At 37.4% G+C, this 26800-nt stretch overlaps 2 protein-coding genes across 7 annotated transcripts; one reads left to right on the forward strand and one right to left on the reverse strand.

Annotated features, from left to right (window-relative positions):
- Positions 1-558: 558 nt before the first annotated feature.
- LOC131165637 (beta-1,3-galactosyltransferase GALT1-like) lies at positions 559-18781 on the reverse strand. Of its 6 annotated transcripts, none has more exons than XM_058123591.1 (8): positions 18514-18778; positions 16578-17401; positions 7838-8076; positions 6462-6743; positions 6093-6221; positions 5846-6025; positions 4271-4378; positions 559-1047 (listed from the first exon to the last, which is right to left on the reverse strand). In XM_058123591.1, exons 2-8 carry the CDS (start codon positions 17338-17340, stop codon positions 820-822), a joined length of 1929 nt encoding a protein of 642 aa, XP_057979574.1. In that variant the 5' UTR covers positions 17341-17401; positions 18514-18778; the 3' UTR covers positions 559-819. The 6 variants fall into 6 exon arrangements, with proteins under 6 accessions (XP_057979574.1, XP_057979582.1, XP_057979592.1 ...); XM_058123599.1 differs by having other exon boundaries at positions 16578-17421; positions 18514-18775; XM_058123609.1 differs by lacking the exon at positions 18514-18778 and adding an exon at positions 18376-18447.
- LOC131165665 (protein DMP9-like) lies at positions 1151-2254 on the forward strand. Its single transcript, XM_058123645.1, has one exon. The coding sequence runs from the start codon at positions 1223-1225 to the stop codon at positions 1901-1903; it is 681 nt and encodes a 226-aa protein (XP_057979628.1). The 5' UTR covers positions 1151-1222; the 3' UTR covers positions 1904-2254.
- Positions 18782-26800: the final 8019 nt, after the last annotated feature.

Consider the following 26800-nt stretch of genomic DNA (forward strand, 5'->3'; position numbering starts at 1 on the left):
AAATTGCAGCAACATGTTATTAAACTTTTCCATATTCCATCAAGGTTACAACTAGCAGACATATTTACAAAGCCCCTCGGATCTTCATCTTTTCATCATAATCTTCGCAAGATGAACATTCTTAACATCCATGTTCATCTTGAGGAGGGGGGGGGGGTGTTGGAGTATTCCATCTTATATTGAGAATATAGAATTAAAAAGGAAAGAAGAAAGACTTAAAACAGAAAGAAAGAAAGAAGAGAAGAGTTAGTTAGCAGAGTCTTGTTAAAGAATTAGTTAGAAGAGTTAGTTATTAGTTTACTTTGTTATTTTGATGTATTATAAATAAATCTTTAGTCTGACTCAATTTCATTGATTCAATTACAATTCAACATTACTGTTTTGTCTATGTTTTCTCCACTAAATTCAAATTCTCAACACCAACAGGTCAGGGAGCTTTAATATATATGGCCATCAACCTTACCATTCAACAATATTCGAACCTCAAAACAAAAATAGAGAACGGGGACTAATTTGTTCCATTCCATACAACAAATCTTTGAACTAGAAGGGGATTGATCTAAGCTAAAAATTTGAAAATAGGATGGCAGTACTATTTCATAGAACAAACAGCATGTAGTTTGCAATTTGAACCATCTACTCAACATACAGATAACCAAAAAATAAGAGATCTACGGAACAAACTAATTCTGAAAAAAGTTAACCAAAAAATGCCATTCCTAATAAGATTTCAAAACAACATAACTCAAATAACACAGAATCACAGTTTTGTGCAAGGACATTAAACTTATCTCTCCCTTTCGTAAGGTAACATAGCTCTCAGTGGCGGAGCCCACCGGTCGGAGCGGCACCAGTAGCATAGCAGAGCAGACCGGTGACGAACCAGCCCCACGCCGCCCCCGTCATCCTCATCCGGTCTGCCAACAACCTCAGCCAGAACCGCTGCCGTTTCCTCTTCAGTGGCTTCAAGCTCTCTCTGACCACCCTTGAAGTCCCCCGACCATCAAATTCAAATTTTCTGTCCAAAGCCTCCCCCAACCGTAGTAACTGCCAATAACTACCCCAAATTCAAATTCAAATTCAAATTCAAAAAACACCACGCGCTATATATACACGCACACATTCCCCAGCCCAAATCCCGATCCGAACAAACCCACTTTTTACAAACGCCAAAATTTCCACACTGCCAATTTCCAATCCCCCCCCGGGCCAAACTCCAAAAATGGAGCACAAGGAGGAGGGACTTGGAATTAAAATCTACACATCCCCGCCGCGAGACCCTGCCCCTCCGGCCCTGACCTCCTACCCCGCCTCTCCACGGGCTGCCATCGCTGAGCCCGTCGAGCCAGAGCACGGCCGCAGACGGCGGGCCACCGTCGCGAAGGGCGTGCAGAAAACCCTCTCGAAGACGTCGATGCTGGTGAACTTCCTGCCCACCGGCACCCTCCTGACGTTCGAGATGGTGCTGCCGTCGGTGTCGCGGCACGGGGAGTGCTCGCCGGTGACGACGCTGATGATAAACATGCTGCTGGGGCTGTGCGCGCTGTCATGCTTCTTCTTCCACTTCACTGACAGTTTCAAGGGGGCGGACGGGAAGGTGTATTATGGGTTCGTGACACCGAAAGGGTTGGCGGTGTTCAAGGCGGGAGCGGGGTTGGAGAGCCCCAAGGACGAGAGGTACCGGTTGGGGCTGACGGACTTCGTGCACGCGGTGATGTCGGTGATGGTGTTCATGGCGATTGCATTTTCGGACCACCGGGTGACAAACTGTTTGTTCCCGGGGCACGAGAAGGAGATGGAGCAGGTGATGGAGAGTTTCCCCTTGATGATGGGGATTGTGTGCAGTGGGTTGTTTCTTGTGTTTCCCACTCATCGGTATGGTGTTGGGTGCATGGCCTCTTAATTATTCATGTTTAATTCGATCCTCCATCAATCTTCATCATGCATGAATACTAGGCAGTGCATGTCATATAGGGCGATTCTTTGAAGTGAAGTGGTAGCAGTTTTTTTAGTTTTTTAGTTTTGGTGATTGGGACGGGATCATGTATGTGGTAGGTTGATTGCATCTGTATGACATTATATTTATGTCAGGAAAATAAAAAATAATTAATCTATGTGTCTGTAGAAATTGTTTTTTATTTTTTTTATTTTAATTTTTGTTCCGTAATTGGTATGGTTTGCATTGTTGTGGGTTGATCGGATATGTGATTCTGTATGACACAGATCAATTGGGAACAAATTTTATTCACGTGTTTACTTGGAGCATTAATTTTGGGATGGTTTTTCTCTCGTCTAATTTTTATGAGAGGGACGTTATTTGTTTTGTTTTTTACTATTTTGTGGAAATTGTGGAAGTTATCAGATGCAGAGTAATAATTTTCTGAGTGTTGTGAATATGAATCACAAACATTTTGTCAATAATTTTCTTTTGATATCTTTCTTTTTTTACCACACAAGTTCCTTCACTTTACACTTGTAGTTTCCGGTAATGCTTAATAACAGAGGACTCGGGGGCCCTGTATGTGAGCATTTCTTTCACAAAATTTATCAAACCAAGCTCATTGTTACTTTGAACTGTCATATTTTTAATCAAATGATTTCAATTCCTAAACTCTTAAGAATCCCCCAAATTGTATATCAATGAATTACTAATTAAAAGAATTTCAATTCCTAACACCCGTAAGATCATGGTTTACATGGACAGCTGTTCCCTAGTTTTGGCATTGCTAGTAGTACAACTTCAACATAAGAAATGTAGAACCACGAACAACAAATGAAAGAATGTAAAGATGATATTTGCTTTAGCTTCCCATGGATGACAACATACAATCATTTTTTTCTCTCTTTATCTCTCCCTCTCTCTTAAAAATAAGAAAAACCTACAAATTGTACAAATCCTTCTATAAGTGTAAAACCCAAAGCATCTCAGTGAACCATTTGTTGTTTAACTGTGAGTTAAAATGCCCCTTGGTGCTGGAGTAGGAAACGAATCCACAACCTCCATCAACTTGGTGCAATACTTTTTTCTAAACCTCGATTTAGTTGGGCTTCAGAACCAAGCACCCAGTTAAGCTAGATGGTCCAGCTCATCATCGATCCCCACAGCATTTAGCCTCACTTCCTTCTTGTAGCTTCTGCCACAGGCAGAGCATCTCCCTAGGGCTTTGGTAGTGAGCAACAACAAACCCGTCTGTGCAGCCCTCATTGTAGACCCGCTCCTCCTTTACATAACTAACCTTCAAACCCCCTTTCTTCATCTCTGCTATCCAAATTCCCATTGCTACATCCTCCAGTTTGAACATCTGCTCACATCAAACATTACCGTCTTCATGTCAGGCAAAGTCGTTTAATTATACACAATGAACTATTGGTACCTCATTAAATAATTGAGCATTATGATTTTATCATCCATAATTTGATCAGAAGGTCATCAAATTTTCCCAGAGCACACTGTTTTGGTCCTTTTTTGGTTTGTACTTGTGCAATTAGTCCAAAGAACCTGGTGGTTTAAAACAAGAGTAGGAGGGGAAGAATCTAGAGTATGTTTGAAAGTGTGCTGATCACTTTTGTTTCTGTTTCCATATCTACTTTTTGAAGTTCGACCACATGAAACAAGTTATTGCAACTATAAGGCCAACTGTGTGCAAAGATACAGCATTGAGCAGTCAAGAGAAACCCATATTGCATGCACTGCGCCTGACGATGCTGGGATGGACAGGTGACATAAACTATAAATATAAAATAAAAACTAAATATACTTATGGAAAGCTAAAGGTGGGATTGGTAGCAATCATTGAGGACATGATAAGAGTAATGTGGTTTGGAAGTAAGCAAAATATACAGAAGGAGAGCATCAGCAGTTCAAGTTCAATGTGCTCCCAAAATTAATAAATAAAAAAAATAAACCTCAAAGAAAATGCCACTTAAGACAATGAGAAAAGAAAAGAATAAAAAAAAAAAAAAAACTCATTGCAAATGAAGAATATGGCCCTAAATAAAGGACCATAGCCAAAAGTCAGTTGAGGAATAAAACCCAAATGGGCACAAGGCTTTTCTACATGATCAATGATATCAAGGTCCTCTTAGGGGTCCAAATTATCCAAGATCACAAACTGAGAATCTTGATATTATAGATACTTTAATGCAATTTTAAGATCATACACAAAAATATCATGTATGACAAAGTTGGCAGTGCACGTTGTATAAAATCCTGAGAGGAAGAGATTTAAGCTAAAAATGAGGGAAAAATCAACAGATCTAAACAGCATACCTTTAAACGACCTCTTTGGTGCTTTTTGTAAACTGCCTTCGCTATGTCATGTGAAATAACATAACCGGGGCCATGTGCCCAGGGTGGGTAAGTTTCTTCAGCCCATTCCTTCAAAATAAAAATTGGAAAATTGTTCAAAGGTGAACTAACATCATTATCATTATAATAATGAATATAATTTTGTTGATTTTGCATTCCATTTAAAATGTCTTCAATAGGGAGAGAAAAAAGGAAAAGAAAAGGCTTTTTGAACCAGCTAAATAAAGGGGTAGTTCATGTTCAACTAGTATATGACCAACTGGTTTTGGCCCTTCCTAAATACACTAATTAATACACACACAAAAAATTGACACTCCATAATACTTCCAACTAATGAAGTAATTTTGGTCTAAGTGTCCTTATGGAACATTATTCAGATCAACAGAGTTGTCTCAGATGGCTTCAAAACAACGAAGTCCATCAAATCAGCATGATGTTGCAATCATGGTAACCAGTAAACTCAACACAGATCAAGCAATGGGTCGACCAGTAAACCTTGAGAGCCAACTTTGGAATAAATGTTATGTTGGGGAGGCATCCTTACATTTTTCAAGCTGTCATCTTGAGTGGAAAAGGAATTTAAACTCTTCAGAACCCCTTGGCTCACCAATCTTCAATACAAGGGCAGTTCCAGATTTTCTTCCAGATGGGACAAAACTTAATAATGTGATTTTATCATTTAAAAGGGCACAACATTTAGCTTTATGCGACAATATAACCCACTAATTAACAAAAAAAAATACAAACTTCACAAAAACTATAAAAGGAAAAAAAATGAATGACATTCTCAAATAAACATTTGAGGCATTTCCCTTCTTTTCTCATAATTCAATTTTCATCACTAGCATTATTACTCTAACAAGAGAGAAACTAGTCATGAAAAACAAATGAGAAATTGACAATTGGAGATTTGGCACGCAATTGAGACAATTTGAAAGAAATTACTAAAGATGACGAGATTTTATGATAGATTGCTCTAAATGGGGTTTAGGTGAAATATTGAGAGAGAGAGAGAGATGAAAAGCAAATGCAAAATCATAAGAAGCAGAAGGAGAAATGATGTTTGAAGTCATAAGCTTCTAAGGCTTTAAAAAGGCACAATGTATTTTTAAAATATCGATCTAATCTTACCTTCTAAAACATAGATGAGTGGGTAAACAGATGTAACATTAATCTTTATAAGTCTATATATATACATATATAGGAACATACATACATATAGCATCACTTTTATTGCAGTTTCTTGTGTGTGTGTGTGTTGGGAGGGGGGAGTGCTGAGAGTTGGCAGGGGGACCAACAGTGCTGGATCAGCCCCAGCTTAACTCTGTCCCTGGATCCAGCCACTACTAAAAACATTTTGCAAACATTAGTTAGGTTTGGCACTCAAGTCCTCGTCATTGCGCAAATTGAGAATCAGTTGCCAAGATTATCTACACGGAGAAGGTTAGCCGCAATTTTTCTTTCATTCATTTAAGTGTGTTCATATATAGTCACATCCAACCAAGAGAAATAATTAGATGCAGTGGAGTAAATTACCTCATGACTGATATACCATTTACTGCTGGGACTTCTATGAGGGTGGGCATTGGAGTTGATGAGACCATACAACAATCCATGTGTGGCATGGGTCCTATTTAAAGAAGCTACAACTTCATCTATGCGAACAAATGCATCATCATCTGTCTTCATAACATAATTTGCTGAAACAATCTGTGTCTGCAAAAAATATTAAATCATCAACAGCAGCTATCTTTTCTATGTTCAGAATGATATAGGAACGTACCCCAAAGATGCATATCGCTAGAGTCTTCCAGGTAATAAGACTGTAATAGTCAACAAAAGGCATCAGTTGGATGTCTCCATAAGTATGCACCTCTTTCAAGAGTTCCTCATTCACAATCTGATTTTTATGCTGCATCATCAACAAGGCTTTCAGCATTTGTTCCAGCTAAGACTTAGCTACAAACTCAAAGAATTTAGCTTCAAACTCATAGAACCACCGACTTCAGAAGCATGCCAAAGAAAATGCCATAAGCTTTTCTAGGCTAAAGGCATGAAGGAATATTCTTCCAAGATGAATACTGAAAGAAATTGCAAATACTAATTATCCAAATCTCCTAATAAAAAAAACGAAACATATAAATTAACTTACCAGACCAACAAAAAAGCGCACTGCAACCAATCCCGATCTCACTGAAGCATACTGCATCCAGGTTCTCCGAACAGCCATCCTACGCTTAAAATTATTTGTGGTAGAAAAGACACCAACAAAGAGATCCAATGGTTTGTGAGTTGGAAGAGGAATAGATTTTAGTGCTTCTAAATCAACAATGTGCTCTGAATCCTCTGATGTGGGTAAACCACTAGCCAGAACAGAAATCAATTTCACATCCCCAGAAATCCTTACTTCACTGACAAGCCATGGCTCCAAACTCTGGGATCAGAGGCCAAGAAAGCAAATAAGATCAAAGATTTTTTTTTTTCTAAAGGTGTATTTGGTCCAAGTCAAGGTTGTTAAAATCGGGATACAACATAGGGTTGCATGGGCATTTAGCAAAAATTGAATCTGGGGATTGGATCGACGAGCATAAGATTCTACCAGCCAAATAAAATTAGTATTTTTATACATATATGTTATATGTTTTCATAATTTTCAATAATATAAACCTATAATCTTGGCTAGTAACTGGTCAAAACCAAGTAACTCGCTAGTAGCTCAAACAATAAAGCTTTCATAAAAGAAAGGGATCAAGGTTCAAATTGTTGCATTCCTAACTCCATTAAACCAACTTATAATGGAGGAGCAAATATTAGAAAAGATAAAAAAATAACATAACTTCTAAAAAGAATCAGTCAACACAACCAATAACAAGAACACCTAAAAACAAAAGGATACCTTGGCAAAAAAATAACAAAAATTAAACTATCAAGCTAGCTGCTCCACATTAATGTCAGTATATCACCATTTAAACCACATTACTGTACTAATTTATATCTCAGCATTAACATTAATGTTTGCAACACCTATTGAACAACAATGCAATAAAATAAATTTGTGAGTTCATAATTTTGTAAAATATTAAAAAGACACTTTCTAGGTTATCTCTTTCTTGTGCAAGTATTAGAGGACCAACATCAATTATATGATTGAAGCAATTTAGAAAAGAAGTAAAAAATATTAATTTTGTAGCAACCTATACCGCGTTTGGTTTGTAAAATGGAATGAGATAGGAATGGAAATGAATGAAAATTTGAATAGAGAGAATGAAGAAATCAAGTGATAAATTTGTTTCTTTCCACCCAATTCCATCCCATTCCCATGTACCAAACATGCAATTACAATCCTGCCACAATCCTACTATGATCCTACTTTGCAATCTATCTTATTTACACTACTGCAATCCTGCAAATTTGCATTTCCAAGTAGAATCTGGATCATGTTGACATAGTAGGATGATCTGGATCACAATTTTAACAACCATGTTTTGGTTCAAGGTTACAAAAACCAAGTAAGAAACTAGAAATTACTTCGCGGTAAGCAAAGGATGTTATGTGCTTTCCATCGACTGTCATCTGAATTCCTTCATCTCCTACTCTGAGTGTCATTACAGATAAATAGCCTTGCTTGAATGGAAAATATTGTCTGCCTTTAGACTTGTTGCGCGCTGCCCTTGGTGGCCACATTGAAATATTTGAAGATCTATGAGCCATGAACATTTGACTATCATCTTTACCAACTATCTCATTGCACCGCACCAACTCATCCACTGTTTATCATACAAACAGAGGACTGTTTAAGTAAAACAATGTTGCAGGTATGTTAAATTAAAAAAAAAAAAAACAGAATAAGCAAGTGAAACTTTTTGAAAACAGAATTAAATTTCTGTATTTCTTGAATTCTTTTGAAGAACCCAATTTACAATATATGTAATACAATCGAAAGTTCTAACTATGGAAACAATCTCCTAACAGAATCACTGGTAATAATATACAATCTCCTATCTTTACATACTTTCCTAATTTATTCAAGATACACGAAGATACTCAGGATTTCTACACTCCCCCTTAAGTTGGATCATAGATATTGATCATATCCAACTTGCCAATGAAATCATCAAAGCTCTGTCGGGCTAATCCTTTAGTAAAGATGTCTGCAATTTGTTTCTTGGTAGGTACATAAGTCATACAGATAGTTTATTCTTCAACTTCTCTTTGATAAAATGTCGGTACACTTCTACTTGCTTAGTCCTGTCATATTGAACTGAATTGAGAGATATACTAATAGCTACTTTGTTGTTACAATAGAGTTTGATAGGGAATTTCACCGGGATTTGTAATTCTTCCAAGAGTTTCCATAACCACAGTCCTTCACATATCCCTTGTGCAACTGCCCTGAATACAGCTTCAACACTGCTTCGAGCCACTACATTCTATTTTTTGCTCCTCCAAGTTACCAAATTTCCCCATACAAAGGTGTAATATCTGGTGGTAGACCTTCTAACTTCTGCTGATCTTGCATAATCTACATTTATGAAAATTTCTACTTCCTTATTTTCACATTTCTTGAAGAAGAGTCCTTTGCCCAGAGGATTTTATACACAACATCTAGGTGAGTCTTTTTCGGTGAATGCATGTGTTGACTTACCACACTTACCGCAAATGCAATGTTGGGTCTGGTATGCGATAGGTAAATTAGTTTACCAACCAATCTCTGATACATTTCCTTTTGAACCGGTATTCCGCAGTCTTCGACCCTTTGTATGACTTTAATCAGGGTTTTCACTAGGTTTGCATCCAAGCATGCTAGTTTCGGTTAGGCGATCAAGGATATATTTTCGCTGAGACACTAATACCCTTTTTTGATCTAACAACTTCCATTCCCAAGAAGTACCACATTTGTCCCAAGTCTTTAACTTCAAACTCAGCAGCTACGACTTTCTTTAATCGTTCCATCTCCACTGTATCATCTCCAGTTAGGATTATATTATCAATACACACTATCAGAATTGTTTTCTTACCATTTTCAGACTGTTGAAAGAACATAGTGTGATCTGATTGCCTTTTTCGATATCCCTGATTCTTTATCACTTTCACAAATCTGTCAAACCATGCTCTGGGAGATTGCTTGAGTCCATACAAGGATTTTTTGAGTTTACATGCTTTGTTTTCTTCACCTTTCTTACTGAAACCTGGCGGTATAGTCATGTAGACTTCTTCTTCTAACTCGCCATTTAGGAATGCATTCTTAATGTCGAGTTGCTGTAGTGGCCAATCTAAGTTAGCTGCAAATGACAGGAGAACCCGAACTGTGTTCAATTTTGCCACTGGTGCAAATGTCTCCGTGTAGTCAATGCCATAGGTCCGTGTAAACCCTTTTGCTACGAGTTTGGCTTTATATCTTTCAACTGTCCCATCAGCTCTATATTTTACTGTGAAGACCCATTTGTAGTCTACTGGCTTCTTTCCTCTCGGCAAATTCATAACGTCCTAAGTTCCATTTTTTTCCATGGCCCACATTTCTTCAATGACAGCTTCCCTCCATTCAGGAATTTTCAAGGCTTCATAAATATTCTTTGGAATTTTTATCCTGCCAAGGTTAGAGGTAAAAACACAATACCCTATAGACAGAGTTTTATAAGACATGTATTTTGACCAGGGATATAAAGTACATGAACTAGTTTGTTTTCTGATTGCAATGGGTAAATTGATGTCATCAGGTTCAGACTTATCGGAAGGAAGCTCATGGTCATTTATTACCTGATCGTGACTGGGCGTGGACTCATGGTTGCTCGGAACTATCACCGGTTCCAACTCATTTGGTGCCTGAAGTATGAAATTCTTCCTGTTCTTTGTTTTTGGCTTTCTTGAGTAAACAAGTATCTCCTTATTAATTTGTTTTTCTGCATCTCCCCCTGAGTTTAAGTGATCATTTGCATATGACAGGTCAGGAAATGATGCAATGGGAGACTGAGACTTAGTAGATGGGTCAGGGAATGACACAATGGGAGACTCAGTAATAGAGAAATCAAAGAACCAATCTTCACTCCTCTTCTCCCTCTAAAGAGAGGGCTTTTGAAAATAATGAGTGGTTTCAAAGAACATGACATCAAGGCTAACAAACATTCTTTTTGAGATAGGGTCATAATATTTGTAGCCTTTCTGAGTAGGAGAGTAACGAATAAAGACGCATTTAATGGCAGGAGGTTCCAATTTATCCCGGTTGTGAGCGCAAACATGAATAAATGCAGTACATCCAAAGATTTTTAGAGAGAGACTGGAGTGGAGTCAAGAGTTGGGGAAATATTCCTGGAATTTCTAGAGAGGAGTGGCAAAAGAAAGAACCCGACTTGGCATCCGATTAATGAGATGTGTAGCTGTTAAAATGGCAACGCCTCAAAAATAGTTTTTCATATTTGTAGTCAACATCAATGCCCGAGCTACTTCAAGTATGTCTATTTTTACATTCAGCAACCCCATTTTGTTGAGGGGTATCCACACATGAACTTTGATGAACAATTTCACTTTCTTGAAGATAATGTCCCAAGATATTATTGAAATATTTCGTACCATTATCAGTACGTAAAATTTGGATTTGAGTTTGGAATTATGTTTGAATCATGGAGTGGAAACTGACGATAGTAGAACGGACATCAGTTTTATCTTTCAACAAGTAAACCCAACAAATATGAGTATGATCATCAATAAAAGTAACAAGCCATTTCGTATGAGTGCGATTAAGGGAGCGAGAGGGGCCCTATAAATCACTATGAATCATAGTAAATGGGCGGGATGGTTTGTATGTAGACTTTGGGAAGGACTTACGCTGGTGTTTTGCAAGCTCACAAATTTCACATTGAAAATCAGAAGACGTTTTATTTAAACAAATGGAAGGAAAAAAACATCTTCAATATTGAAAATTGGGATGACCCATCCTAGAATGCCATAACAAAATTTCACTATCTCTAGAAATAGATGCATAATCACAAATTGCAGTATAACATTGTTCACTCGTATTTGCCTCCGCAAAGTAGTAGAGTCCCTCACACGCCTTAGCACTGCAAATCGTCTTCCCCAATGATAGGTCCTGGAAAACACTGTGAGATAAGACAAATTTAGCAGAGCAATTGGAATCCTTTGTCAACTGGCTAATGGATAACAAATTGCAAGACAACTTAGGGACATATAGAATAGATTTTAAAGTTATAGAATCAGATATTCAAATATTTCCTCTGCTTGCAATAGATGAAATAGATCCATCTGCAATGTTGACTTTCAAATTTTTAGCACGTGGTGAATAGGATGAGAACAAATGATAAGAATCAGTCATATGATCAGAGGCACCCGAGTCAATTATCCATGGAGATTTGCAATGGGATATAGTTTTTAAGGCTGACAGAAAATTACCTCGGTGGGTTAAATAACCAGTGGAAGACTGAACCGATGTTTAAATGGAGGAGAACATTTTATATAGTTGTTCCAACTGCTCTGGACTGAATATGCCACTTGGAGTGGAATTGTTATTTTTCTCACCTTGTGACTTCTCAGCTGAATTATCGATAGTAGCCTAATAGCTACGATTTTTTTGATTATTCCTCGGCTTCCAATTTGCAGGCTTTCCATAAATTTCCCAGTAGGTATCTTTTGGATGGCCTAGCTTGCGGCAGTGCTCGCACCATAATCTCCCTTTATGTGGTTTTTGTCTAGATCTCATTGGGGCATTTGAAATTAGGGCCGAAACGTCAGGCCCATTAGATTTCGAGTTTAGGGCTGATATTTCAGGCCCAATTTGGCTGATAGGTGTCTTCAACATCATGTTTCTACAGCTCTCCTCCCGCCACACCTCTGCGAAGACTTCTCGGGTCGATGGTAGGGGTCGTCGGCCAAGGATCCTCCCTCGCACATCGTCCAGGTCGCGGTTGAGGCCTGCCAAGAACTCAAAGACTCATTCGTTCTCGAGTCATCTCTTGTAGCGGTTGCTGTCATCAGAGCATTCCCACTCCTCCTCGACGGTCAGGTCGAATTCCTACTAGAGGTGTGTCATTTCCATGAAGTACTCGGTGACATCTCTCTCACCTTGCATCATCTGCCACAATCGAGTTTTTATCTCGAAGATCTGAGAGTAGCTCTCGACATCGGAGTACGTCTCGCGAACAACGTTCCAAACGTCCTTCGCCGTTGGTAAGAATAGATAAATCCTTCCGATTGAAGGTTTCATGGAGTTTACGAGTCACGTAGTCACCATGGAATTCTCAGACTTCCATTTTTGCAATGCTGCAACATCGGTTGAGGTGGGCTTTTTTCTCTCTCAGGTAAGATATCCTAATCTCCCTTTGCCTTCAATCACAAGTTTGATGGACTGAGCCCACTCACAGAAATTTTTCCCGTTCAATTTCTCCACCGAGAGTGGAAAGGCCGAGTTGTCTAGCCCATTCAAATCCACGATGGATGTGGCTTTAGAGTCGCCGTCAAGATTTTCAGAGGAACTCGACCCTCTGCTGTTGACGGTGGCGTCGACCATTGCTTAGCTAAGGTTTAGAAACCCTAACTCTGATACCATGAAAATAGAATTGAATTTCCGTATTTCTTGAATTCTTTTGTACAATCCAATTTACAATATATATAATATAATTGAAAGTTCTAAACTATGGAAACAATCTCCTAACAGAATCACTCAAAATAATATACTCCCAGTTCCTAGCAGAACCTCACAATGCCAGTTATTTTTTATCTTATTTTTTCATCAGACCTAGAGAAAAAAATTTGGTTGATCTTTGCTTTTTCCCCCTTCAGTGGATTTGGCTTTAAATACAAACTACACAAATATTGGACTGTAGCATACTGTTCAAACTTTATTTTTTGGTGGTCTTTTTCTTTGTTTATCCCATAGATGCAATGAGCTAATCTTCTGTAAAACTTAAAATTCTTCTTTAGTCAAATTATTGTGTTTTTTTTTTTTTTTTGGGATGGCATTCCCATCTCTAATATCAAATTTCCATTTAGCATTTTCATTAGAAATTAGGAGGACCAGAAAAAGAGGTTATGATTTCTAAACAGCAACAGTAAAAATATAATGTCAAAGCATTATAAGCATATTGTAACTCAAAAATTCCAGTTTTGGGGGATTGAGAGTCAAGAATTGAATTGAATTGTAAGATTTAGCACAAATTTCCAAAACAATCCTAAATGACATGCATATATATTGACACATGAACAAGCAGAAAAATAGTAAAATACATTTAAAAATTTTAACAATAAAAAAAATTCATATTTCATGAGTATGAATTCCCTAAACAAATGAAAAGTAAGGGAATGGGTCAATAAATATTACTAAAAAAAAGAACTTCATGCTGTTTAAGGGAAGGAATCAAGAAAAACAAAAATAAAAAACTAAACTTTTGCTATTTATCAACAATTAATTTTTTTTTCATACATACTCTTTCTCGAGTTAAAAGGAAAAATAAATAAATAATTGGCCTAAGAAAATGATAATAATTGAACAAACTACAAAAACACCAAATTTTGAATCTTAAAAACACAACGAACACGTTTACCGGCCTAGTCAATGAGTGCTCTGCCCTTTTTTCTCAACGGCAGAATACTATACTCCTCCAAGAGTACAACAACAACAACAACAACAACAAAACCAAGCTTTAGTACCACTAGGTGGGGTCGGCTATATGAATCCTTTTCCGCCAATTTATGTGATCATGGACCATTTCTTTTGAGTACTCCTCCAAGAGTGAAGAATACTTTTATGAAGGCAACATAAGACCCAAAGTTCTATTTTATCCTATTTTTTAGCACAAAAGTAGACAAGGAATGGAAGGTAACTGTGTTAAAACAAAATAAATAAAGAAAAAAAATAAAATGTTGTTTTTGGGGTGATAAACTAGCCAAATATGGCAAGATATGATATGTCCTGAATCTTGTGAATTGATTTGAATGGATTTGGTGTGGGATTGATATGAATCGAATCGTGAACTGTAAAATTCTAACAACTATGGGTTCGATCACACAACACACCTAAAACATGTCTCCATTTTACACAATTTTCTTAAACTTTATGCCTTATATTTTCTTCAATTTCTCCTCCAACTTGCCTCATAGGTCAAAGGTATCAAAATCTACTAGTGCTAATAATTTTTTGGACAATCAAAATTAACCTTTTCCCCAATATTCCTCCGAAAATGACTAAAATTACATTTTACATATTTTGTCTTATTTCTACTTATCTTAAAATCTCTAGATTCCAAAAGCTTCTCGCCACAATTCTAACTTAAATTCTACTCTACATCTCATTTCGTCAATCAATATCATATTATCTGCAAACAAAACATGTCATGAAACCTCATTTTCGATATTCCAAGTAAGTTCATTCATTACTAATGCAATAAAGATAAAACTCATAACAGACCCAACATTCAAGAGATGATAGTTGAGGGATTTGAAACCACACCCGTACAGATTAATGCGTATAAAATATTTAATTATTCTTTGGGCATACTTTGCAAGAAACAATAGAAATAGTTGATGATGTCCTAAATATTCATAAAGTAGTGTGATATGGAAATCCAAGGACCAAACTCTAAAATATGGAGGAATCACGACGATTAAATTCAATGTTTGCATAAATTAACCAATTCTTTTATATGCAAGGATGGAGTCGCTTCATGCATTGTTATATTCATGTTCATACACACAATAAAGAAAAAAAGTAACCAAATAATAGTTCTGTTTACACAAGAGAACATAACAGAAGTTTAAACATTGTGAGCTCGTATTTATTTATTATCTATGTTTCAAATCTCTCTTTTTCATTCAAGAAGTCAATAAGTTCGATCCCTCCCACTAATTTTTATTTGCATTTTGGGGATTTATATTGAATTATATTGTAACTAACAACCTGAAAGAATTTATTTAAAGGAGACTTGTGACCTAAAACTCACTCAAAAATACTGGGACAGATTACATGGTAGTATGACTTCTGGAAATAAGCCTGGACTTCAGTTGCTTACCATTGTGAAATGGACCATCTAAAATATGTGAGAGAAGGAACAAGATGTAGACTGAGAAACCATAAATAGATGCAATTCATGTATTAACATACAAGCAAGAATATCACAAGAAGAATTATTGACATATTCTTTTATACCAACGACTAACACAATCCACATGGTACCAGTGTGCTACACCATGAAAAAATGCAATATCAAGTATGTAGATCCAGTTCAATTATGCAAAACATCAACTTTTTGATCATCTCTTGTACATTGAACAAGTAATAAAATTTTTTCACTCTATACCCCACTTCTACCTTTATTGATTACTGCTAGACAGGCAATACATGCTCAATGTGACAATGTTGGTCAATGTGGAAGGATGGCAATTGTAGTAATCATTGGCTTGTTTGGTTCGCAGAGTAGCTATTCTTTGGAATAATGTGGAATATGGTGAAGATTTTGAGAATGTAGGAAATAGCGATTCCTTGTATGTTCCTTATTATATTATTCAATATATAATAAGAAAGGAATATACATTCCCATGATGAAATTTGGGAATAGATAATCCTTGCCTATTCGTTATTATGGATTTATAAAAAATTTTACATTGTTAGTTGTTTTAATGGTATCAGCATAATTTTTTGTATGGCTAATTGTTTATTATAACTAATCTATTTCTGGGGATAGACATTCTGTGAACCAAACATAAGGGTGAGTGTTCTGGTTTGGTCACAGTAGTGGTAGCACAGTAGTTTAAGCTAGTAGGTAAATGTTCCATACTAGGGCAGCATCAACAGCGTAATAAGATTCTCTTAAAATTGCAAGTAGAAGTTGGAAGAAAACATCACATCCAGAATTTAGTCTAGCAGTTGGGGCCATGGTTGTTTATTTAAAAATCAAAATAATCTGCAACAGGGGTATGATTGAAAAGGGCTATTTAGAGGACAAATAAATTAGAGAAACACCTCTAGTATGTTGAGTCTTTTTTAAGGCAATTGAAGCAAGAGTGAAAGTCGAAACTTAATCTAAATTTGTAAAAATTAAGAAAGTAACAGATAATACCCAATCTGAAGATGAAGAGAGTAATTTCTACCACTAGTTCTAGTTCTCAGTACTCATACAACGGACAGTGTAGAGAGCAAGAAGTAGCATAAACATGAAAATTTAAACAAACCTAAATTTAGTGAGCAAAATGTGATATGCTAGACCAGAAGAGAAATTTCCAGAGTCTAGAAATCGACACCAGGAAAGATGAAAGCTATCAGTACCTTTATTAATATTGACACCAGCTGGACAGGGGCACCTCTCCTCTTCACCCCAATCACGAGTAGCAGTCCATGTGTTTTGCACAATTACAGGATCCTCAGTTATTTTATCACCATGAAGTCGGACATTGTAGTGCAATATAATGGGGGGGTCAGGCTCCCCAGGAAGGGGTTCCCCTGTTAAATCAATCCGGAAATCACCAAGAATGCCTTTTGGAAGGCCAATGATAGTGATGGCAGAACCCTGAATCAGACCACATGGTATTCTTAACCTATAAATGCTGTTATCAAATTCTGAGGCGTTCATTTTGTTAAGAAAATAAGGGCATTGTTTCTCCTTTGCTTCATGAAGTGAACTGTGGTTTGTATCACCCAGACTTTTCTTCTCAATGGAATCTACAAGGCTCTCCCATGCAACTGCAGCTTCACTAATAGCCTTTAACGCATTAGGTAAACCTTGGGAATAGTTAATCAACTTTTTCATATGATTCCATGTCCGCAAAGCACTTTGCAATTCATCAGAGAGGTTCCTTTGCAAAAAGAGAGTTGAAACCAATGCTTCAGCAGACATCACTTGATTGGCAGTTCTTGGATTTTGAAGATCAGGAGGAGCCTCATCTCGAATCCATTCAAGAGGATTAGTTTTGTTGAAGGGGATGGGACTTGAAAATGAACTTTCCCTAATGGGATTCTTCACCACACCATACCTCAGGACTAGCACCATAAACAAGAATGTGACCAAAACACCTCCAGACCATTTCTTCATTTTTCAGTAAAACTTTTTACATTAATGATTTTAAGCCCGCCTTAATAGTGAAATTGATCACCTGCAGAGCCACCCAAATGTCTGTCCGCCAACCAAATTAGTATTTATGCCTCAGGAAATAAATTAATCAGGAATCAAAAGCAACTCATCACAAGCAATGAACTCTCTATAGGACTATTAGCATTTGAATTATAGGTCTAAATCAACCACCCTTTTACCTTGTGAAATCTTGTAAACATCAATTAAAAAACATGCATGCACACACACAAACAACTGTTCAACTGGAAAAGTAAATAATATCACATGTATCAAGAAAAAAGATGAATGAACAAACAGCATGCTCCCACGCATGAAAGCTTAAATATTAAAAAGTGGAATTAGGCAGCACCACTCAGCAATAATGCCGAAAGTAATCTTTACGTAGCATTGGCATTTTAGGCCCAAAATACTAGTAAATATCAATTTGAAAAAATAAAAAAAATCTGTGGAGTCGCAGAATAGTTGAAACAGAAACTGCATAAATGAGCAACACTTAATTAGTCGCCTGCAGACCCCCAACCGCGCCCCCCACCTCGCCCCAACAAAAACAAGAAGAGGGAGAAGAAGAAGATAACCTTAAAATGTCAGTAATATCAAAATCTCAGAATAAAAAATGCTAACAATTTATTTGGGAGCTTGGTGTTCCAAGCCTTGGATTTAGAATTGTGTAAATTTAAATAAAATACAATACGTAATTGTGTTGAATTTTCCGGGCAAACATAGATACATGACTCGAAATCCCAAACACTGCCTAATAATTAATACCAAAATCTCGAAATCAGAAAAAAATCATCTTAATAAACAGACGAAGGTAAATTAAATATCGATATTCCGCAAGTAATTAATTACATTATACTTCTCCCCCAGCTGCAAAGTGCCAGCTGTCTTTCAAACAAAGAAAAAGAAATACGAACTATCACACAGCAAAGCAAACCAAACCAAACTTCGAATCGGAAAAATGCATGAACTTAAAATTAGCTTAAATCAGATATCCACCGTCTTTTCATCTCCAAAGACCCGTCGGCCTCTTCAAAGCCTCATTTTCTTCCAGAACTTCCCACAACACAAGTACCCAAAATCAAACACGAAACATCGATCATTGCAACAACTGCATAATTTCACAGAGCGACGTACCTGAGAAGATGAAGAGAGCGCGCGAGAAATTAATGACGGGAAATCAAACAGGGAAGAAAGGAACAAAGAAATGCAAGAGGAGGGAAGAATTAAGAAGGCGAAGACGGTTGGGAGAAGGGAGAAGATACAGAGAGAAGGGGTTTTGGGTTTGGATCTGTGTGGATGCGGGGGTTTGGTGCCTGAAGAAACTTCAAACTTCGACTCTACGCCTGGGCGGTTGGAACGAGAAGTCTTTTTGGTTGCTTTCGCTGTTACTGTTCTGGTCGTTGCCTTGCACCAAAATAATTCTATTTGTAGTTGTAGTGTGTGTGCTGGAAGGATCCGCGTTATTCAGAAATTACGAGAAGTGCCACTGTGCGACGTGCGGCGGAACTAGCTATTAAAAGACGTCGTTTCGGATTCGGCAGTTGACGGTTCTCCGGATTCGCGGCGAGCAGAATATTGTATACTTGTATTAGGCGTGGCAACGTACTCCTTCTCTGGATTTTTTTTATTATTTTAAAAAATAATTATAAAAAATGAATAGAAGGTAAACGGTGCATAAACTTGATTTTTTAAAATTAATTATAAGAATATTTTGGGTTAGTTAATATTCCCCAGCTATAATATTATTATCTTTTACACATTTGTGGAGCCTTCCAATGTTTAAATCACAAAGTGAAAATTATTATATTTTGAAAGTTTAGAATCCAATCTAATGAGCGTTTCCTAAAAATTTGGCCGGCATTGAAACATTTGATAATGAAGATATTACATAAACATCCCAAAGGGAATGAATAAGATGGATAAATGAAGCTCTGGGCATAAGTTCGGGTGGCAAGGGAGCATCTGGGAGGGCCGCTCGTCAGTACCTCGGGTTCAATTACAGTTGATGCCTTATGGAGCCAGCAGTGGATGGTAATACAATTACTGTGGAGCCAGCTATGGATGGTGATATGACACGTGCCCTAAGGTTGGATCGGGAAAGGCCACCTGCCGATATGATCTTGGCTTCGATTCCTATCACTTGAATTGCACATCTGCAACTTTCATCCTACATAGGTGGAGGGCACTGTCAACGCAGGCGGGGTTTGCTGCTGCACTGGAAGGTCCAAAGAGCTCGTCAATGGCTAGAGTCCCTCATTATCAATATATATATATGGATAAATGAAGATAGTTATGTTTGGGAGTTTCAAGTTAGAACTTTGAATTTGTATAGGCAAATTGTATCAGTTATATGAAATTTTGACTAAATTTCATCAATTAAACTAAATCTTAAATTGTTTTACTGTATTTCTTTTCTTAATTTTTTAAGTGGGACTTTGTTGACTTGCAATTTGAAATTTTCAGCATTCATAGGATAAGCTTTATTTCCCCTTGTTTTTTGGGTCTAAATTTCTCTTTCTTTACAAATCAAATTTTGGGTTTGATGCATTTGATAAACAATATTTAAAACCTTAAAAAGCCGCCATTTATCTTTTTAAAGGAACTTATATATAAAAGTTAGTATTTGAATTTTTTTTTTAAATAAAAGCTGGTTTTTCTTTGAAAGATAATTCTACTTTCATGGGTGTCCAAAATAATTTTTTAATATTTATGAAATTACTCCCCTCTCACCCTCTATCTTCTCTTGCCCATATTTTCGCTTCCCTTTCCATAATCCTAAATTGAAATGCTTTTATAAATCATATCAATACACAATAAAAATAAAAATTTAGGACTATAGAGAAATCACCTTTGTAGTTTTTGAAGGATGATTCAACCATGAAGTGTCTTGCATATTACCTTAACCTCCCGAAAGGATCTCTCAAATATTGGGTAGCTATCATTAAACCAAATCAAATATTTTATGAAATGTGTGGAGTACCAAAAAATATAGACAAAAAAGCTATTTTAATAGCGGCGTCCAAGTACCTTCACTGGTATTATTGATTATAGAGTGCAGTACCTAAAGGCAAATAGTGATTGCATTGTCAACCAAGTCATAGGCACCTATGAAGCTCGAGACCCCACAATGCAACATAACTTCATTAAGGCCAAACGGTCAAACTTTTGCTTGGTTTGCTGAATAAAATGGATTTATTGGAAAAAATAAAATAAAAATTAAATTAAAAACAAAAGAAATTAATTGTAAAGACCTGAAAAATAAAATAATAAAAGAAATTGGGAAAAAGAGGTTTTTGGCTTGGAGAGGAGAAAATGGGCGACGTTTTTTTGGAGTGGATAGAAAACCATTGACAGTTATGGGGATTTACCGTGGAGCAGTAATAGGTAAACGGTAAAAAACAAGTTGGATAAATAGAAAACTGGCGACAGTTTTCTGAGGTTCATGGTTTTCTCTGCAGTGAACTTGATAAGGAAGTCCCATGAGTCATTTTTTTATAACAAAACAAACCCCCCCTCTCTCTCTCTTTTGTAAACCCACGACTCTCTCTCCCTTCTCTCTACGATTCTGCTCCGATCGTAGTTTGAATCAACAATCAAGAACTACCATGAGGTTCCTGAGAAGATTCTCTACAATTTAGGCGGAACAGATTGTTGAGGTTCCGGGGCACCACTCCAAAATGAAGCTAAAGGTGTTAAATATTGGTTTTAATTGTTAAATTGGAGTGTTTGGGGTCTAGGGAATATTAAATGTTAATGTTCTAGGAGTTGAACTGAATAATTTGGGAAAAAATGAATTTCAGGCATTTGAGCTGGGAACGCCGAGGAGTGTATGATTTATGGTGATAGAGGACCTCTCAGTAAGTCAGGTAAGGGGAATAAATTATAACAGTCTTTTCTGAAACTTACTGGTTGGGAAATATGAGAAATTGAGTTATGATATTTTACTTGAAATTATTATGATATGAATATCAGATGAAAATTGTGTGGCATATGATTTATATTGAAATGTATTTGAAATTGAGATAAATGATTTACATTGAGAATAATGAGGTTATGAAATGTGTATTGAAATATGAGATTTGAAATGGGGAATATGATGAAAAATGATATATATATATATATATATATATATATATATATATATACTAAAAAGTATCTTTGGAGAAATGATGAAATATGAGATATGGAAATTTTTTATTGGGAAATGTTTAATAACGTGAAATGAAATATGTATACGTCATTATAAGATAAAATGAGTATTGATTTGATGAAATATTATTGAAATGATGAAATGAGTTTGAATTACTGAAAATGTGAATATTGCAATGTTAATACAACAATGAGAATAGAGAAATATGAATTCTGAAATGTGAATATGAGAAAATGAATATTACAATGAGAATATTGCAATGTGAATGCTAAAATGGGATTACTGAAATGTGCATATGAAAATGAGAATATTGCAACGTGAATACGACAATATGAATGTGAAATGTGAATATTGAAATGAGAATACTGGAAACGTGATAAATTGCAATGTGAATACTGCAATTGTGAGTACTAGAATGTGAATGAGAATTGTGAATGATGAGATGTGGAAATGAAAACTTTGACGGATGGATTGTGATATTGAGCACGGTACCGTTGCTAGTGGTGATTAAGTGCAACCACACGGACAAGTGGAGCATATGGTGTGCTAGTTCGAATGAGCCAATGAGAAGGGTAGTTTCCTCCCCCTCCCCGGCGTCCGGATCAGGGTATATGGCAAGTCATTCGTACTACAAACGAGTATATGGATTGTTTATTTTGATCTAACTGGGTCGACCAATCGCGGTTAGATCCAGCCTTCAGGCTGTACAACCTTGACCATGGGGGGAAGCATGGCGAGGTGAAATATCCTCAAGGCAGCCATGAGTTATAGACGTGGTATGCACTGATTACAAGGATATTCATAGAGTGGATGGTGATATGTAGATGGGAAATGAAAGAGCGTGAGTTAATAACATATATAATTAAAGAGAAGTAAACCACTCCGCCCGAGGGCTTGTTGAGTAAGGTGAGTGCCCTGATAAGTGTCAATTGTAGCCGAACCCGACTTAATCGGGCAAGAATACAAACGATTTCATGGTAGAGGGAAGCTACTTGTATGGGCGGGTAATCTTCCCTATTCTCAGGAACTTCGCTGGTAAACATGGGTTGCATGTGAACAAGTTGAAAAAGGGAATTAAAACTTTTAAAAGCTTGTGTTGTATATCTATATATGATTATAAATGCGGTTTGTTATGTTTTTCTCAGAAGGTATTATCACTGGAATGAATAATATTATGATATAATGAAACTCATATTGTCACACACTGTAGATAATTTATTCCATTTTACTGAGATGTGTCTTACCCAATTATTTAAATATTTTAGGAAACAGAGATAGACCAGGTGATAGAGCTCTGAGATAGGAAGGAGCTAATACCCAGAGTAGACAGGGTGAGTGTTTTGAGTTAGAGATGGAGGATTCCCCTAGGGAATTTTGTGTTTCTTTTTGGGAATGTGTTAGACATGTATATATGGATGAATTAGTACTCTGGTATATGTATTCACTGTGGTATGTAAATATGTTGACTTCCGCTGATAGGGTTTTTTGAATGATTGGTTACTCGGTACCCTTTTCGGGTCGAGTTATGTTTGTATGGTATCAGAGGTATTGACATGGCCAATATGTAATTAATATTAATATGATTTATGAAAAAATGGTATGAAAATAGGGGCGTCTTAGTTTGGTATCAGAACTTAGGTTGGTAGGTTCTGCAGACTTTAGTAAACAGTGGAATACAATACCGGAGTATAGGAATGGATTTTGAGGAAAATTAGATATGAGTAGATTGAGATTTGAGTTAGTGATTGTTAGAAGATGAGATGAGAATTTAGGGTTCTATCTTGTAACCTAGAGGCAGGAGTTCCGGGGTTGTTTCTGTGATTTTCCTAGGGTGACGACTTCTGGAAAACCATGGATACTATCGCCAGTTCTTGTTTCTAAGTGGTAGGACTGAATCTTAAATGGGGATTGAGAATGTTAAAAGAAATGTTTGTAGCAAAATATCTTGTGGGTTTTAGTATGTTGGGTGTGTTAGTGAGTTATGATGATAGAGTTCTAAAATAGTTTTATACCATTTACAGGATGGATCCAGGGAGTAGTAGTGCACATGCTGGGGGTGATGATGCAGAACCTTCTAGTATGAGAGGTGAAGATTCCGATGCAGGGTTATGCAACGTCACCCAGCAGGTGATGGTAGAGATGGATAGGAATTTTGGGGAGTGGAGCTATATAATTGAGCAGTTTACGTGTATGAAACCCCCATCTCTTTCTGGAGAGGTTGACTCATTCATGGCTGAGGACTGGATCCAGAAGATAGAGAAAATGTTGGCAGTCCTCCCATGTACTAACGAGTAGAGGATTTTGTTTGCTACATTTAAATTGCGGGAGATGTTAAACACTAGTGGAGATCGGTGAGAATGTTAGAGGAACAGAGGCCTGAACGTAAAGTGATGACATGGAACTATTTTAGGGAAATATTTTTGGAGCAGTACTTTCCTGCTACTAATAGGAGTGCAAAAGCAGCAGAGTTTTTGAGTTTGACATAGGGACACTTAACGGTGCAACAGTATGCTGTCACTTTTATCGAGTTGTCCCACTTTATTCCATACCTAGTGCCAAATAAGGAAAAGAAGGTGAGGAAGTTTGAGGAAGGCCTGAGCCGAGGATTATATGAACAAGTTGTAGGCTTCCAAGCCCAGACTTTCTCAGAGATAATTGATCAAGCTTCAGTGATTAAGAGTGATTTACAGAGAGGTGCTGTAGCAAAGAGTCAGAAGAAAAGGCTTGCACCTCTAGATTTCCAAGAAGGGCCTAGCTGAGGGTCTTGGAGGAGGTAGGATAGTAGTGGTGGTCGGGGACAAGGGATGGGAAACCAAGTAGAACAAGGCAGACTGATGCTCCCTTCTTGTCCCATTTGCGACCGGAGACACTTGGGAGAGTGCTGGGTTAGGGAAATGGTTTGTTACCGATGTCATCGGCCTAGGCACATGGTGAGAGATTGTCGAGCACCGCCAACTATTGCGCATGTTCTTAGACCATACCAAGGAGGTTGCCAAGCATCTTGAGGTGGATAGCAGAGGAATGCCACCTTGACACAAGCTTATGCGCTGACACCAGGGGATGCTGAGGCAATAAGAGATGTCCTGAAAGTACTGTTTTAAATTGTCATATAAAACTACTATTTTGTTTAATTCAAGGGTGACTCATTCTTTGTTCGATCGGAAATTTGTTAAGTTGTGTGGGTTAGAAATTCAGTGGTTGGATGTTAGTTGTCAGTAGCTACGTTGACTAGGGCTGTAAGGATATGTAGGAAGGTACTTAGAAACTATCCAGTCTACATTCAGGGAGGTCTTTATTAGTTAATCTGGTGGTCTTGGATATGCATGGGTTTGAGGTGATACTAGGGATGGGAGTATAGATTCGTGGGGTCTTGTGTGCGCACCCCACCACCGTTGTTATCCGCCATTCAGTCAAGGCGGTTGTTACTAGAGGGTTGTTAGGGATATATGACTTGTGTGAAGGAGATATCAGAAAGGGAGTTAAGGTTAGAGGACATCCCGATAGTAAGGGATTTTTCTGATGTTTTTACCTAGGATTTATCAGGACTACCTCCTAATCAAAAGGTAGAGTATTCTATTGATCTGGTTTTAGGGACAACGCCCATTTTGAAAGTGCCACACAGAATGGCATCAGCGAAATTAAAAGAATTGAAGCACCAGTTGTAGAAACTCTTAGATAAGGGATTTATTTGGCCTAGCGTGTTACCCTGGGGAGTGTCGGTATTGTTTGTGAAAAAGAAAGATGGGTCAATGAGAATGTGCATCGACTATAGAGAAATTAATAAAGTGACTATCAAGAATAAATACCCACTTTCCCGCATTGATGATTTATTCGACTAGTTACAGGGGACACAAATTTTCTCGAAGATAGATCTAGGGTCTGGGTACCATCAGATGAAAGTTAGAGCAGAGGATGTGGTAAAGACAGCATTTAAGACTCGGTATGGCCACTACAAATTCTTGGTTATGCCGTTTGGACTAACAAATGCTCTTGCAGTGTTTATGGATTTGATGAACAGAGTCTTTCACCAGTATTTAGATCAATTTGTGGTAGTGTTTATCGACGACATACTAGTGTATTCAAAGAGCCCGGAGGAGCACGAGGAACATCTAAGGATAGTGCTATAGGTGCTGAGAGAAAGAAGATTGTATGCAAATCTTAAGAAGTGCGAGTTCTGGCTAGAGCAGGTTACCTTCCTTAGACATGTGATATACAAGGGTGGTATTTTAGTAGATCCGAGCTAGAATGAGGTTGTAGTAGATTGGATGTAGCCAAAGAATGTGCAAGAAATCAGAAGTTTCCTGGGATTGGCTGGGTACTATAGTAGGTTTGTTGATGGTTTTTCTAAATTGTCGAGTCTGTTGACTAGATTGACCAGGAAAGGTGTGAAATTTGAGTGAACCGATGAATATGAGCAGAGCTTCCAAGAGTTGAAGCAGCGGCTCATCACTGCACTAGTATTGACGATTCCTTCAAGTGAAGAGGGTTTCATGATTTATAGTGATGCATTACATAAAGAGCTTAGTTGTGTTTTGATGCAGCAGGGGAGAGTGATAGCATATGCCTCCCGAAAGTTGAAAGAATATGAGAAGAATTACCCTACCCATGATCTGGAGTTAGTAGCCGTGGTCTACGTACTAAAAATTTGGAGACATTATCTTTATGGGGGTAGGTGTGAAATTTTCATTGATCATAAAAGTTTAAAATACTTTTTCATGCAGAAAGAATTGAACATGAGGCAGAGGAGATGGTTGGAGCTGATAAGATATTATGACTGCACCATCAGTTACCACCCGGAAAAGGCTAATTTGGTAGTTGATGCCTTGGGCTGGAAATCAGTGAGTACATCAGTATCCGTAGTGGCAATACAACATCCGGTTCAAATGGATTTGGAGAGACTTGGGATAGAACTCGTAGAGGGGGGTCATCAGTAATTTATTGCCAATCTGGTACTGTAGCTGACTCTATATGAAGGAATTAAAGCAGCTCAGAGGAGTAATACGGGGTTAGTGGAGCTTATAAAGAAAGTACAGGATGGTCAAGAGGCAGATTTCAGTATTTCAGAGGATGGAGCCTTGACATTCCATACCAGGCATTGTGTACCTGCTGACCCTGAGATTAAAAAAGTGATTTTGGAGGAAGCGCACTGATCCCTGCATACGATACATCCTCGTAGCACTAAAATGTTTAGGGATCTTCAAGAGTCTTTTTTGTGGACCGGTATGAAAAGAAAGATTATTGAGTTTATAACGCAATGTTTGACATGCTAGC

Source organism: Malania oleifera, chromosome 1 (genome assembly GCF_029873635.1).
Source record: "Malania oleifera isolate guangnan ecotype guangnan chromosome 1, ASM2987363v1, whole genome shotgun sequence".
Lineage (NCBI taxonomy): Eukaryota > Viridiplantae > Streptophyta > Magnoliopsida > Santalales > Ximeniaceae > Malania > Malania oleifera.

Bases quoted from the DNA above. Each gene is read 5' to 3' on its own strand.
- LOC131165637 (XM_058123591.1), bottom strand. From the start codon at position 17,340: ATGAAGAAATGGTCTGGAGGTGTTTTGGTCACATTCTTGTTTATGGTG. The intron at 6,744-7,837 runs GTAATTTCTAGT...CTCTGATCCCAG, and splicing joins CATCCTTTGCTTACCGCGAA to AGTTTGGAGCCATGGCTTGT. The intron at 6,026-6,092 runs GTACGTTCCTAT...TATTTTTTGCAG, and splicing joins TAGCGATATGCATCTTTGGG to ACACAGATTGTTTCAGCAAA.
- LOC131165665 (XM_058123645.1), top strand. From the start codon at position 1,223: ATGGAGCACAAGGAGGAGGGACTTGGAATTAAAATCTACACATCCCCG.